General features: G+C 33.8%; 1 protein-coding gene across 2 annotated transcripts in view; it reads left to right on the top strand.

Annotated features, from left to right (window-relative positions):
• Positions 1–17621, top strand: part of LOC106884080 (MAM and LDL-receptor class A domain-containing protein 2) — a 139662-nt gene that overhangs the window by 34918 nt on the left and 87123 nt on the right. For both annotated transcript variants that reach the window (XM_052966613.2, XM_014935299.3), the window contains exons 3-6: positions 5750–5879; positions 10582–10739; positions 11674–11829; positions 13479–13719. In XM_052966613.2, coding sequence (XP_052822573.2) covers positions 5750–5879; positions 10582–10739; positions 11674–11829; positions 13479–13719 — 685 coding nt within the window. The remainder of the gene's footprint in view (positions 1–5749; positions 5880–10581; positions 10740–11673; positions 11830–13478; positions 13720–17621) is intronic.

The raw sequence follows: 17621 nt of genomic DNA, 5'->3' as shown, positions 1-17621 counted from the left end.
ATAACTAATTTTCAAATAGAAAAGAAATTTAAATCGATTAAAATCAATTGAAATTATCGAAAATAAATTCTATTCAAAAATATAGCTAATCATCAGATCGTAAGTAGAACAATAATTAAATATATATATCTATCTCAACCAACAATAAGTACCAAATGAATTAATATGAAATACTTATTATATAAAGATAGAAAAATTATTAAAAATATCATAATATCAAAATAATAACCATTTAATAATCATCCCTTCATTCATTATAATAACATGTATATTATATACAAAAAACATCTTACATAAATTATCATTGTTTTAAATTATCATTGTTTTAAATACAATTTGAACGAAGTTTAAGTTTAAAATAATAATGAAGATAAAATTAGTACATATTTAACCGGTGTAATAGTTAAAGCTATACTATTTAAAGCTAAAGACGTTTATTTAATTATAATTAAAAATCAATTGAATAATAGAAAAATACAAGATTATTTATTTCTACAAACGTAATAATAAAAATATGAATGAAAAAATTATGAATGGAAAAATTATGAATGAAAAAATTAGGAAAGAAAAAATTATTAAGAATAGAAGATTAAACTTTATATATATATACACAAAGTTTTAATTTAAAAAAATCTTTAACGATATTATAAACAATAAAGATTAATTATTAATCAAATATTATTACTTTACTTTATATTATACTCATTTATTGTGCTTTTAATTATTAATTTTTCTATATGTAATAGTGGATTTTCATCGATGAGTTCTTGAAACTTGGTTATTTTCCCTAAAACTATATATATATATATATATATATATATATATATATAATTCAACTACGGTAGTAGTTGAATAATATTCTTAACATAGCTTTTTTGTTGCAGTAGGCATCTTCTAAGCAGTCTCACTAATTCAGTTTTAATCGAAATCAAATTTAGTTTGTTGTATCATGTTTGACTAGTGATAAGCTACATTTAGACATAAAATACTTAAAATCTGGTGCAGTAGAACAAAAGTTAAGAGAAAAAATGTAAAAACCATATTGGTTCACTGACGGGTAGTAATGCCCGACATCGGCACTTTGAATCTGCACCATTCTTTTAATTTTGATTAAGAATTATTATATTGATATCAATATGAAAGAGAAATGTTAAAGGAACATATTGGTAAAGGTTTTGTAAAATTTTATCCGTTAGAAAAAAAATATTTAATTTTAATTCTCCAATTTTTATCAATTTTAGTATGATATTAAAGGGACACTACTCATATATGAACTAAACTATTTCTTGGGTGCACACAAAGCAAAAGATAAAAGACAACACAAATCGATACAAAGAGTTCTAATATGTATTTTCATTAGTCTAAATTATTTTTTTAATAAAAAATGAGATTTTTTTTACTCAATTTTTTTGTAGTATGGCTTTTTAAATTTTATTTTTGAATAAATTATTTTAGTAACAAGATTATTTAATAAAATGTTTTTATCTTTTTGATTTTGTCTCTATGAGCAGTACTATATCATGCAGTAGGGCTGTTCAAAAAAGGCAAATGACAAAAATTCAAATATTTTAACAGTCAATTTTCACTATTTAAAAATTTTCAAACATGGAGTTAATTATCTGCATGCTAAAAATGACTTTATTTATAATTTATTTGATAATTTTTTAGTAAATATAATATGATTATTTGTGGCTTTGTCTCTATGGGGTAGTACTGAAGTCTGTAGTAAGGCTGTTCAGAAAAGGCAAATGCTACTTGCAATTATATTCTATTCAATATTAATTTAATTTGATTTATTTAAAATAAAGTCATTTTATTAAATTTGTACCCTCATTTTTTTTTCATTATTTAAAAAATTCTTCAAATATATTCATTTGTAAATTTGTACAGTACCAAATTATGTACATTATGTCCAGAAAAGGCAAAGTTGCAATGATTATCATTCATTTTAAATTTAATTTCTAAATGAGAATTAGTCAAATGAAAAAATCAAAATTTTGCTTGAATTTTCTTTAAAATTTTTGAATTCAAAATGACAGCAAAGAATGGTAATTTTATATACTTTTAATTAAAATTTTACTATTACTGCAACACCTGTGAAAACACTGGACTAGCCAATGAAAAATGCGGATGCATATCATCAATATTCTTAACAATTAAACCTGAAAAAGTAGAGGACAAGAAAAAACTCATTAAAATTAAAGCTTAAAATATTGCTGCTAAAATTAAAGTTTAAAATTATTTTATTAATTCATTTAGTACAAAAAATAAAATTAAAATGAAAAAAGAAAAGTGGAATTAATTGAATTTTAAAAAACAATATGAAGAAGTACTTATGAGGTCCTTTTTAATTTTAATTTTAGCAGTAATATTTTAAGCGCTCATTTTAATGAGTTTTTTTTTTTGTCCTCTAGTTTTCCAGATTTAATTGTTAAGAATATTGTTAGTATGCATCCGCATTTTTCATTGGCTATATATATGTATGTATGTATGTATGTATGTATGTATGTGTATATATACACATATATGTATGCATGTGTATATATATGTGCGTGTATGTATGTGTGTGTATACCTATGTATGTGTCTCTCTGTGATTGTGTTTATCCTCCACTACCACTTGACAATAATATTTCTGTTTGATGTTACATTACTGTTATTATGGTTATTAAGTCTAGTTATCACCGTAGCCTCATAGATGACCCCTTCAGCCTCGCATTGACCTCCTACTGGACAGTTATTATATACCCTGCAAGAACAACCTGCCTCCTCCCTTGTATTGTGGGTACTTGATAAAATGTCTTCTATGTTAGGTGCACAACTAAAGGAGACTCTGAGGTTGTGCCTGTTAAACAAATGCCTATCTCTATGTGTGTGTGTAGAATGTTTGTCTATTAATCTAACGAAAATCTTTCCCACACGAGTCTTAATGTGGGTGGAGCAAACCAAATAATATTTCTGCAGCACTTCTTTTCTGAGTGCTAGGGCCAGGCATTTAGGAGCTGTGATCCTTAAACCCACTCAATGCCAGTGCTTCATTGTAGTGGGGGGCAGTGGTGTCGAAGATATCTTGGCTTGAGAATAGATTCAAGATCCTCTTGCTTACACCTTTAACTAAGTTCTTGAAAACTATGGGGTCAGGTTGGGGACAGGAGGCTGTGCTAATATAAGACTGCTTCTCATTTGACTTGTGATAGGGGCTATAAGTACCAAGGCCAGATCTAAAGTAACATCTAAAAAAATCTACTGTAGTGAGACTAGTTTCAATGGTGATCTTAAGACTCATTGAGCCTAAGGTGATAATTAGGTCCTTTCTAAGTCTAAGGAAGCACCGCACCTGGCGTCTTGTCCAGCTGGGGAACACATACGCCATTGAAACTGGGAAACAGGGCCCATGAGCCTGGCTAGGCTTTAAAAGGGCGCATTTATATTATTTATATATATATATATATATATATATATATATATATATATATATATGTATAGCCAACTCTACAGAGTGGTTGGTGTTAGGAAGGGCATCCAGCCATAAAAACTATGCCAAAACAGATTCAGAAGCATGGCACACCTGGACAGCTCCTGTTAAACCATCTAACTCATGCCAGCATGGAAGGAATATGTTAAACAATGATGATGATTACGATAATGATATATATAAATATACATATATATCACATATATTTGTATGTATGTATGTATGTATGTATGTATGTATGTATGTATGTATGTATGTGTGTGTGTGTGTGTGTGTGCGTGTGCATATGTATATACACATATTTCATGGATTTCTTTCAGTTTCCTTCTACCAAATCCATTCACAAGGTTTTTTGGCAGTTTATGTCTATTGTAGAAAGTACTTTTCCCAAATGACACACATGCAACTATGTTTCATGCCTGCATGGAACATCAGCATTAAATTATGATAATGATAGCGATGTGTACATATCTATCTATCTATCTATCTATCTATCTATCTATCTATCTATCTATCTATCTATCTACCTGTCTGTCTGTCTGTCTGTCTGTCTGTATGTATATCTTAGGTCATCCCATAAATAATGTGGTTTTTTCAATTGCATAAACTAAAAGTCAGAGGGGGATGGGATAAATTACCTGCATCAACTTGCTATGAAAGCTCGTAGTAATTTTACCTTGTGCTTATTCTTAGTGCAAGTTTTGAAGAGTGCAGTTCGATTTTAACAGTTATATTTTCAATGCTGTAGTGGAAGTAACGAAGGAGCATATTTGGCATATTTTGCTTTATGAGTTCAATAAAGGCAACAACGCAATGGAAAGTGAAAGGAGTATTAAGGCAGTATATAGGGATTGGACAATAATAAGTCAGTGTCAATGGTGGTTCCAGAAATTCCAAGCCAGAAACTACAGCCTAGAAGATGAAACTTGTCTTGGAAGATCTGCAGAGCTCGGTGAGGATGTCCTGCAAACCCTGGTGGAACAAAATCCCATTGAAATTGTTGAAGAATTAGCAGAGAAGCTTGGATTTGGTCATTCAACCATTCATCGAAACTTGTGTGCCATCAGAAAAAAGTCAGCAACTTGGGTCAATAGGTTCCTCACAAACTTTCTGAATCTAATCGCATACAAAGAGTGACTGTGTTCTCTTCTTTGCTGTCACACCCCACGAATGAACCTTTTTGGATCAAATAGTGACTGGTGATGAGAAATGGTTTCTCTATAAAAATGTCAAGCACCTAAGACAGTGGGTAAGGAAAGGAGAAACACTGGCACCCCAAGCTAAAGAAAGGTCTTCACCCACATACAGTGTTGTTATCTGTTTGGTGGGATATGAAAGGTTTAGTTCACTTTGAACTTTTAAATCTAACCCAAAGAAAAACAAAGGAGATCTACTATGAGCAGCTTGAGCAGCTTAAGTCAGCACTAGAAGGAAAATGACCACCTTTGGTTTCAAGACACAAGGTGTTCTTCCATCAGGATATTGCTCAGCCACATACAGCAAGGATGACATTCCAAGGGCTAGAGCAGCACCCATCATATTTGCCAGACATTGTCCCATCTGATTATAATTTATTGTGCAGTCTTCAAAATCATTTGGATGGAAAAAATATGAATTCTGTAGACGAGGTCAGAACAGTACTGGAGGAGTACTTTTTATCACGGACAAGTGAATTTTGGAAGAGGGATCTTGCAAGTCTACCAGAGAGATGGAAGTGCATTGTAGAAAATGTAGGAGAGTATATTTTAGATTAAAAATAGAACTTTGTTTACCTTAATTTTGAAAGATAAAAGAAATATAAATAAACCGTATTATTTATGGGATAACCCAACATATGTATATATGTTTATGCATTCGTTTTGCAAGATTTCTGATGTGAAATCATGTGTTGAAACAGATATTGTTCTATTTCAAGATGGGTATTTCTAAAAGTCCATCATAGAAATACAGAATGGACTAAACAGAACAGGAAGAGACACACAAATGGAAGAGTTGATGAAGAGATCACAGCAATGTGACAAAAGATTTTCAGACAATAGACATAAGATAAAATAAAAACTATAACAAATGAGTAAAGAATGAATATATCGTAGGTGTGTTTATTTGGCAAGAGGAAGAATAAAAATGACTGTCCAGAAATATAACAATATATACACACACATGCACGTATACACACACACACACACACACACACACACACACACACACACACACGCACACACACATACACACACATGCACACACATATGACTCTAATTCTTTTCTTCTTTCAAAGATGTTGCAGATGTTGCCTTGGATCCCAATGGCTTAGTTAAAGTTTATATTGGTGGTAAATGGACAGCTATTTGTGTGTCTGGAGATTTTATAGTTCAATCACAAGTGTTGTGTTGGAGTTTCGGACAAAAGTAAGTAATATAATATTTCTTCACTTGTAGATACGTTTATCTAGTATTGAAAGATAATAGATACATTTATCTAGTATTGAAAATAATAACTGTAATTAAGCAGTCCCTTCAGGGTTAATGTCATGATATTCACTGTACTAGACCAGTCATACATCATACGCCTTTTCACCCATTCCTACAATGTGTGTCTTCTTCTCCTTGTCCTACAATGAACTCCCACTATCCCATCTCATCAATAAGCTCTCTCTTCTTCCTGCCCTAAATTAAGTGCTACTTCTCCCAGTCCTATTATGTACGCCCCTTCCCTCAACATGCATTGTGCACCTTCTTTAACAATTTTCTCTCTAAATTCCTTTGGCCATCACCCTCTTCTTCTTATAGGGATAAATGAGTTGAAAGTTATATTCAACTTCTACACTAAAACATGTAGTATATATCAAGCATATCACAGCGTAAATCTGTTATCTGCCAAATTTTAAACTCTTCATGCCAAATCATTTGACACATTGTAAGAACACATAACACACTTGCCTTCCCAGCCCTACACGAACCCTGTCCTACACCCTCTTCTGTTCAGGAAGTGAAATTACTTGCACCCTTTAATACACTATATTTTTCAGTCTACTGATAGCCAACTCACATCCCACTGACGGCACCACCAAGCATGGCTTCTACAACTCTATAAGCTACTCATCTATTCATAATTTCTTTAGAGATCACCAGGTAACAGAGTGAGGGACTATGACAAAAGCTTTCTCCAGGTCAATGAAAGTCAAGTACAATGGTTTACTCTTGGCCACTTGTGACTACCTCACTAGGAAGATGGCATCTGTGGTACACTTCTCAGGCACAAAACTAAACTGTGTCTCATCTAGTTTAATTCTATTCCTAATCAATTGAGCTATACCTCTTTCTGTAACTTTCATGACTGGGTCGAGCAGTTTGATACTTACTCTGTAGGTTTTTTCTATCAAAGACAACATCTTTACCCTTGTAGCAGCTAACTATGATACTATTATGCTAGTCATTGGGGATGACACCTTCCTAGAAAACCTGATTGACAATATGAATGGCTAGGCCATATCCTACTCTGCCAGATATTTTAAGCATCTCAGCAGTGATTCCTGATGGTCCAGAAACTTATCCAGTCTTTATATTTTTAATTGTTTTACGTATGATATTGTTGTTAGCTCTGCTTGTTGGTCCTTTGGTTGGTTCTATATTTCAAAGACTCATTTTCCCATGCATTGTCCATATTTGACAAGGTTTCATAGTGGTATTTCCATACATCTTTCTTCTCTGTATCACTAAATGCAACCATAGCATTATCCATTTGCACATATTTCTCACCAGCAACATCTCTAATGTATCTGATTGACTGTTTTGCTATTCAGAACACCTCACTGGATGGTTTCATGTGAAATCATATATTCTCTAAATAGAAGGTATGATTAAACAATCATTACACATGGTTGACTGGAAAATATAGCCAAGGTTCTTCGGACCTGAAGATGAAATAGTAACATCTGGTCAGTTTGTAGGTCAATGATATATAAAAATGCTGCTAGGCTTTCAACTGGAATGAAAATCTGAGGAAAATATGCAGCAGTGAGAAAAGTATAAGGGAAATGCAAAGATTTTCAGAGTTAAATCCTTGGTAAGCTTGAACAATCACATGGAAGTCAAAGATATTGCAACTTAAAATGATCTTTGCTCACAGATATGGGATTGAGGGAGAGGAAAAGAAAGTGAGAGAAAAAGAATGAAAGGGAGAGGGCTATATAGAGACATGAAGAGAAGCAGCAATATGGGAAGACACAGGCAAAAGGAGATTATGGAATAGATTAAAATATGAACAACAATAAAAGTAGGAAGTTTAGAAATGTTATAAGGAAATCTAACCTATGAAAGGAAAATTCAAATTAGCTATGTGTATATATATAAACACACACACACACACATGTATGAAAATTTCATAGGCAGACTATGAAGGAGTGGTGCTAGAGCTATGAAATCTTGCAATTTCTACTTCCTTATTAATATAACTGCATTGTTTCTTTCCAAGTAAACTGGCACCTGACTGTTCAAAGAAGACTTCAAAAGTAGCTAGCAGCAACTTCTCTTGAAAATGAATAAAATTTTGCATTGTGATGTTATCAAATACTTGCAGAAAAAGGGTTTAGCCCCCACAAATCATTCATGCTGATATGGTTGGTACACTAGGGGATGATGCTCCAGCTTTATCAACAGTGCATAAGTGGGTAGCTGGATTTAAGAGGAGAAATATCACCTGATGTCTAAATGTCCTGCAGCTGCCACCACTGAGGGAAAAATTGATTGTGTTCACCACATGCAAATGGTTGATAGGCAATTGACTATAAATCAAATAGCCAATGCTATTAACATATCCTGTGAGAGAGTTGAGAATATTCTGCATAATGACTTTAGCATGATGAAGGTTTCTGTTTTGTAGGTACCACGTATTCTAACACCTGATCAAAAGTGCACCAGACTGAGCACTTCACAGGAAAATCTGACATTGTTTGACACAAATCCAGTTGATTTCCTTGAATGTTTCCTAAGCCAAGATGTATGTTGGATCTGTCACTTTCAGCCAGAGACAAAGAGACAATCTATGCAGTGGAAACATCACTCCTCACCTGTTCCAAAGAAGGCCGAGATTATTTCAACTGCAGGAAAGGTGATGGGGTCAGGTTTTTGGGTGGGATAAAAAAGGCATTGTGTTTATTGATTATCTTCAAAAGGGCCACGTCATCAATGGAGATTACTATGCCAGCTTGTTGAAGCAGCTACAAAAGGCTATCAAAGGCAAACGCCCAAGAAAATTAATGAAAGGGGTCTTGTTTCATCAGGACAACACTCCAGTACACAAGTCCTTGCTTTCAATGGCTTTGAACTGGTTGATCATTCTCCTTTTTCTCCTGATTTGGTCTCATTTGTTCCCAACATCAAAAAACACTTGACTGGGAACCAATATCACGGTAATGATGACATCATATCTGCTGTTGATGACTTTTGGGGCAACAGGATGAAAGCTTCTTCCCAAATGGGTTCTAACACTGCAGCACTGAAGGAAGTGTTTGGATGACAAGGGACATTATGTTGAAAAATAAACTGCATTTGTTGACATTCCATGAGAGAATCTTGGTCAGCCTATAAACATTTCAGCCGACCCCTGAGTGTGTACTTGCATGTGTGTGTGTGTTTGTGTGTGTGCATGCACACATGTGATGTGTGTGAGTCTATACACACACACATATCCAATCCATACAAGCATGGAAAAAGAGATATTAAATGTTGATGATATATAAAAAATATGTAGATATGTATATATATATATATATACTTATGGACACACAGATGTGTGCACCACTCACAGATGCATGCACAGCACACTCAGAGAAACATCACACACACACACACACACACACACACACACACACACACACACACACACACACACACACAGACATACACACACTCACGATATACAGCATGCTCAGGCAAAAATTTGACAAAATTTGCATAAAAGGAAAAGAAAACATATCACATCCAAAAATAAAGTATTTCAAAACAAACAAAATATCAATTAGATTATGGCTGGGAGATAGCAGTTTACTTAAGGTAACCACACTTAGCATCCACTGTGGCCTCAAGATGGCTTTGAAACCTGATGAATGCATTCCTCACTATGTCTCTGGGAAGGTTTTTGAACACCTCCTTGATCTTAGACACCAGCTTGACTTAATGTTGCAGGCAGAGCATTTGTGTCTTTCTCAACTATGCTCTATGCATAGTAATCTATGGAATTCCAACTGGGAGAATTAAGAGGTTAAACACTGAGTGTTGTGAAGTTGCAGAAATTCTCTGACAACCACTTCTGATTCTTTCAAAAGGTATGACATGGTGCCAAATCTTGCTGCCACACATATGACCTTCCAGCAGCAATCTTTTACTCTCAAGGTTTGACCATCATCTCCAGCAGCTTCATGAAGCCATTTGAATTGAGCCTTAGGGCCTGTTCAAAGATGTAAAGTGGTATGATGTCCCCCTCACTAGAGACACACGCAAAGACCATTATAGTTTGGGGGAACTTGGTTTTCATGATGTCTGTGTCACATCTTACAATGTTCACAGAACATAGAGAAGCAGTTATGATGTTGGTAGTTTGATATCCAGTGTGAATCATTATGATACAGGTAACTCTATTCCAATATTCTCATGGCTTCTAGTCCTCCATGTCAGCTTTTTCTCAATTCCAACTTTAATATTTGTGTTCTCCAATACCATTGATTGTTCACCAATACATCAAGCTGTTTCTGATAAAAGGAGACATAAAAAAAATCATCACATTTAGCTTGAACACCTTGTATACACATATAGGTGTATGTGATGGAGGAGGTGTATTATACAGCAGTCAAGTTCCTCTGAAATTTAGAAAATTGATACATGAATTAACTTACTCCTTCAGAAAAAAAAACAATTTTTTGATCAAATCTCTGCAGGATAAAAGACAACTTGTGACTAAGCAAAAACAACAATAATGATAACTATTTTCACATTTGAAAATAGTATTATGATGTCTGGTAATGCATCATCATGTAAACTGTAATGAAGAAATGCATTCAAACATTATATGTAGAGAAAACTGAAATATTCTCTTTTTATGTTCAATTTTCAGATTTTCATCTTATTCATCATATAGGTCAAATTTACCAGCCACAATCACAAAATTAACATGCAGAGGTGATGAAAAATCACTATCAGGCTGCAATAATCTTCTTTATTCAGGTTATAAATGTTCATATAACAAACTTCATGTTCAGTGCCAGGAAGACTGTAAGTACTAATATTTACTTCACTATGATATCAATGTTTATCTATCAAATAATCCTTATATTCTTTGCAAATCACAGGAAACTGTGTGGTTGATTCCCCTTGGGAGTAAGCAGGGTACCGTTCTATTACAGTTAGCATTTATTACTTGAGTAATTGAATAGTAAACCAACATAATCAGTGATGTTTATGCTTACAGTTGTGAGTTACACCTATTTCCAATAATTGTTTTCTATTATAAAACAATTGGGTTGAAGGGAGGCAGTTGTGGTTTTTGCAGGCCTACACAGACTGATGAGATTGATATGGCCAATTCTCACCCTGAAAATCAGTAAGTCAGTAATGTTGGTGGAAAGAAAGCAGGGAGTGTGAATGCTTGGGACAAAATGAGCTCTGCTGAAGGAACCCAAGAACCAGGCAGTGTATGAGACTTGTCTCTCTTAACCATGGCACAGTACTGAGAGGATTTGTTAGATGTATAGTACTGAAAAACCAGAGTATTACTATTTTGGGAAATGTCTGGTTGTTAGCATTAAGGCTCAAATCAAATTCCTACACAAGCATGAAAATTCCACTGTCTCTATTATCAATAACATTTATCACCTTATTGATATGTTAACACAAGTTAAAGACAGAAATAATAATATATTATGTAACTAAGGAAAATTTGTATTTATTCATTGCTAGTTATGTGTTTAGATAATATTAATTATTGTTACTGTTTTTATCTGCTAATAATTCCTATGAAATTAACAAACACAATTTAATATTTTATCAGTATATGCAGGATTTTAGTGTCAGTGTAATACTGTTGTTAATTCCTTTGAGCACCTCCTTCATTTAACTAACTAAAAAATTTACTAGATGAATAAAATATTTTCATGTATTTATTCATAAAATTCTTTGGATCTACACTATTTTCAATTTCATGTTCCAGCAACTAAGGCATTTTGCCCATTTGACAACGACATTTGCAAAATGGTTAGTGAAGGCACAGCAGATTATAAATGGCAACGTGTTCATCCCTATAGATTCACAAGACTGCCAGGAGAATCAATACCCAAAAGTGATCACACAACTGAAAGTAATAAAGGTAATTAATCTCAGTTTCTTTGATCATCATCATCATCATCCTCATTTAATGTCTGTTGTCCATTCTGGCATGGGGTGGACTGTTTGACCATGGCTGGTAAGCTGGAAAATGGCACCAGACTCCAGTCTGATTTGGCATGGTTTTCTATGGTTGGACACCCTTCCTAACACCAACCACTCTGAGAGCATAATGGGTGCTTTTATGTGCCACCAACATGAGTATCATTTGCGGGACATTGGTATTTGCCATGACTGTGATTTTGCTTGGCTTGATGGGTCTTCTCAAGCATGACATAATGTCAAAGGTCTCAGTCATTGCTTCCGTGAGGTCCAACACTCAAAAGGAACTCAGCCACTTTGCCTCCAAAAGAATCTGTATTTTGTGCTGTTGTTCTGCTTTTCTTTGAGTCTTTGACACCAAATTTTAATTAGTATTCTCTCTAAAGATCTTTGATGATTGAACCTGGAACTTTTATTTTACTACTTGGGTCCATTGCTCTTACTACTGTTCTTTTGCTCTGAAGGTTAATTGTGTTGTTATCTTAAGTACGTAAGAATTAGGCTTAATAAATACAGACATATTGGATAATGTATTTTACCTTCTTGTTCTGAAAAAAAAAAAGAAAACAAAAAGAAAAAACAGATGGGTTGTTCATGGCTACAAACGCCTTTGATCATAAATCTATTAGATGAAAGTTGATATGAGACTAAACAACAATAAAAGAATGACTCATTAAAAAAGGACGACAGATAGCAGAAATATTGTTGATGAGCGCAACAGAAACAAACTCATACATAAACTTTTCTCTTTTGTATAATAATTTTATATGAAGAAGAGGGAGGTCTGTGACTGCAGCTTTCCAGAACCCCTAGTAGTAGTAGTAGTGGTAGTGATGGTGGTGGTGGTGGTGGGAGGAGGAGGAGGTGAAGGAGGAGGAGGTAGAGGAGGAGGAGGTAGAGGAGGAGGAGGTGGAGGAGGTGGAGGATGATGATGATGGTGATGATGATGACGACAACGATGATGATGATGATGGTGATGATGATGATGACGACAACGATGATGATGATGATGGTGATGATGATGATGATGATGATGATGATGAGGAGGAGGAGGAGGAGGAGGAGGAGGAGGAGGAGGAGGAGGGATAGTAGAACTATTAACCTCCCATTTCTATTATTGATTAATAATTAAATTTCAAAGATATTTAACATTAGATTATTAGTTTATATTTTTTAAAACCCAGTCATTATTCACCTATTTTAAATGTAGGACACAGATTAAAGTCATATGAAGTTTGTTGATAATATTATACTAAGCTTTAAGGCAGTGAGCTGGCAAAATTGTCATATCAGGTAAATTGCTTAGAGGCATTTTGTCCATCTTTATGTTCTGAGTTCAAATTTCACTGAGGTTGAATTTACCTTTCATCTTTTAGGGGTTAATAAAATAAGTGCCTGTTGAGCACGGGGTGGTGGGATTGGTGATGTAATTGAGTAATCATCTTACCCACATCCCTGAAATTGCCGGCCTTGTGCCAAAATTTGAAACCAGCATTATACTAAGATCTGCCACATTATATCCTCAAAAAGTAATTTTTTTAATTACATTATTTTTACATGTCCTTAAATACTGTATGTTTGCTTTTTCAGGAAAATATATGCTTGCTTCTGCAGCTAGTTTCCCTGGACAAAAAGCAATTTTGAAAACAAAACCCTTCGTTGGAAATATCAGCAGTGTCAGTTTCTACTATCACATGTTTGGAAGTGACATGGGAAGCCTAAATGTCTATGTTCGTTCTAATAATTCAAGTGAAAAAACTATTGGATCTCTATCAGGCAATCAAGGTGTTGGATGGAAATATCTGTGTCTTCCCATAGATGAGGGATATGGGTAAGAAGATTTTGCTTTCAATATCTTTTTCAGGTTCATGATTAAATTTTTCTGGCAACGTTGATACCAAAGTTTTCACAGCTTATTAGCTTTCACAGACTAACAGAAGCCACATAATAATGATGCAACTTCTTACCTCTCATCTAGTATACAATAAAGACACAATACACTTCTGAACTCCTATGAAATAATGATTTAACAATTCACCTCTGATCACTTTTTATAATGATGATACAAACAACACCTCTAACCTATCTTGTTATAATAATAATAATAACAACAACAACAACAACAACAACAACAACAACAATAATAATAATAATAATAATAATAATAATAATAATAATAATAATAATAATCATAATAATAATAATAATAATAATAATAAAACAAACACATAATTTTCTTGTGGTTTCTTAAACATTCACTAGAACAAAACTGTACAAATCCAAATATATGGTACCCTAGGCATAACACCTACATGAACTTCTAACTTGTTGTCTCTTGAGGTCTCTGGGTGAGACTTGGATCCAACTTGTACAAATGCAAAGCAAAAGTCAAACATAAAATAATAATAATAATAATAATAATAATAATAATAATGATAATAATAATAATAAAATACCAGAACTTATGAGTATATATAACATACAAAAAAATAGCACTAGTAGGCACTGCACACATCCTCCATAAATCGCTTTCAGTACAGTGAAAATAAGAGCACCATAACAGACCACAGCACATACCCAAGGCACACAGAGCTGAGCTCAGTAGTGCAGTGAAAGCATGTGATAAAAATAATACTACTAAATAATAATAATAATAATAATAATAATAATAATAATAATAATAATAATAATAATAATAGAAATAGAAATTAGCAAAATGTGGAACCTGAAGACTAAAACAATACCTATTGTCATAGGTGCCCTGGGAATGATAGCGAAACAGGCTGACTACTACCTAGCTCAGATACCAGGAAACCCCAAAATGGCTGAAGTTCAAAAGATAGTGCTCATGGGAACTGCCCATCTCCTACATAAAATACTGTCTATGTGATCTCAAATTTTAAAACAAACACATAATTTTCTTATGGTTTCTTAAACATTCTCTAGAACAATACTATGTACAAATCCAAATATATGGTACCCTAGGCATAACACCTACATGAACTTCTAACTTGTTGTCTCTTGAGGTCTGTGGGTGAGACTTGGATCCAACTTGTACGAATGCAAAGCAAAAGTCAAACATAAAATAATAATAATAATAATAATAATAATAATGAGACACACTCTCTCCACTCCTGTTCTGCCTGGCACTCACACCTTTAACAGATTTGCTAAATAGAACTGGATGCGGTTACAAATGCTATGGAAAAACAGTCAGCCACCTTCTATATATGGATGACCTAAAATTATATGCAAAAAACGACAAAGAGCTAGAAACACTACTACAGACAGTACACGGCTTTACCAAGGTAATAGAAATGAAATTCGGATTAGAAAAATGTGCCAAAGCAACCCTGAAAAGAGGAAAATTAGTTAAAAGTAGCAATATAACACTAGATAAAACCAATGAAATAAGAGAACTAGACGAAAGCCAACCATATAAGTATTTAGGAGTCAATGAACTAGATAGGATACAACATACACAAATGAAAGAAAAAATAAAGAAAGAGTACTATAGACGAGTTAGATCAATACTAAAAACAGAGCTCAATGCTAAAAACAAGATAATGGGTATCAACACTTTAGCTGTCCCAGTTATAAGCTACAGCTACAACATCCTTAACTGGACACTAAACGAACTATGTAAAATAGACAGGAAAACAAGAAAAATAATGACAGGATATAGGATGCACCACCCAAAATCTGACATAGAAAGGCTATATATACAACGCACAGAAGGTGGCAGGGGTCTTATACAGCTAGAAAACTATTATAAAATAACCACCATAGGACTGCAAAAATACCTACTCCAGAAGCAAGGGAAACTAATACAAATAGCCACAAAACACGAGCAAAACAAAAAACTGTTTTCAGTATTTAAGGAAGCTGACAAATACAAACAAGAAATCAATCTACCTAACAAATACGAAGAAGAAGAAGAAGAAGAAACAACAAAAGCTATAAAACAAATGAAATCCAAACTAAAACTAGAACAGCAACGGACCATGATAAAACGATGGCAAGAAAAGCCCCTACATGGTAAATACTGGGCTAAACTAAATGCGAAAGAAATAGACAGAGAAAAATCCCAGCAATGGCTGAGAAGCTCAGGACTCAAAGCAGAGACTGAAGGATTTTTAATTGCTGCACAAGACCAAAGCCTCCCCACCAGAAATTACCAAAAACACATAATGAAAAGAAATATAACAAGTAACTGTAGAATATGTGGAGATGGACAAGAAACAATAAATCATATTATCTCTGGCTGCCCAGTCCTGGCTAAGAAGGAATATATTCACAGACACGACAGAGCTGGGACCTATATACACTGGAAGCTATGCCAACATTATGGAATAACAACAGAAAAAAGATGGTATAAACACACGCCAGAAAAGGTCACAGAAAACGAGAAAGCAACCATACTCTGGGATATGCCAATACACACAGATAGAGAAATTAAGGCAAATAGACCAGATATAGTTGTCAAAGATCATGAAGAAAAAAAATGCTTTCTAATTGATGTATCAATACTAGCAGATGACAACGTTTCTCTAAAAGAAATGGAAAAACTTTCAAAATACAAAGACCTGGAAATAGAGATAACTCGAATGTGGAATCTAAAAACAGAAACAATTCCTATCATAGTAGGTGCCTTAGGTATAATAAAAAAATATTCAGACAAATACATAACAAAAATAGCAGGACTTACAAATATATATAACATACAGAAAATTGCACTACTGGGTACTGCACACATTCTATGCAAAACACTTTCAATACAGTAAACATAAGAGCACCACAGCACATACCCAAGGCGCACAGAGCTGCGCTCGGTAGTGAAGTGAAAGCACGTTATAAAAATAAAACTACTGAATAATAATAATAATAATAATAATAATAACTAAAGCCATCCCCATTAGAAGAGGATTATTCCAGGAAGACACACTCTCTCCACTCCTGTTCTGCCTGGCACTCACACCTTTAACTGAATTGCTAAATAGACCTGGATGCGGATACAAATGTTATGACAAAACAATCAACCACCTTTTATATATGGATGATCTAAAACTATACGCTACAAATGATAAACAGCTGGAAACACTACTACAGACAGTACATGGATTTACCAAAGAAATAGATATGAAATTTGAATTAGAAAAATGTGCCAAAGCAACCCTGAAAAGAGGAAAACTAGTTAAGAGTAGCAACATCACACTAGATAAAGCCAAAGAAATAAGAGAATTAGACCAAAGCCAGACATTCATATATTTAGGAGTCAATAAACTAGATAGAATACAACACACACAAATGAAAGAAAAAATAAAGAAAGAGTACTATACACGAGTTAGATCAGTACTGAAAACAGAGCTCAATGCTAAAAACAAGATAATGGGTATTAACACTTTAGCTGTCCTGGTTATAAGTTACAGCTACAATATCCTTAACTGGACACTAAATGAACTAACCAAAATAGACAGGAAAACAAGAAAAATAATGACAGGCTATAGGATACACCACCCAAAATCTGACATAGAAAGGTTATATATACAACGTACAGAAGGTGGTAGAGGCCTTATACAGCTGGAAAACTATTATAGAATAACCACCAAAGGACTGCAAAAATACCTACTCCAGAAGCAAGGAAAACTAATGCAAATAGCCACAAAACATGAGCAAAGCAAAAAACTGTTTTCAGTATTTAAGGAACCTGACAAGTACAAACAAGAAATCATA

The sequence above is a fragment of the Octopus bimaculoides genome, chromosome 3 (genome assembly GCF_046866305.1).
Source record: "Octopus bimaculoides isolate indiv1 chromosome 3, ASM4686630v1, whole genome shotgun sequence".
NCBI classification, from domain to species: Eukaryota; Metazoa; Mollusca; class Cephalopoda; order Octopoda; family Octopodidae; genus Octopus; species Octopus bimaculoides.
This window is presented reverse-complemented; position numbering and strand designations above follow the sequence as displayed.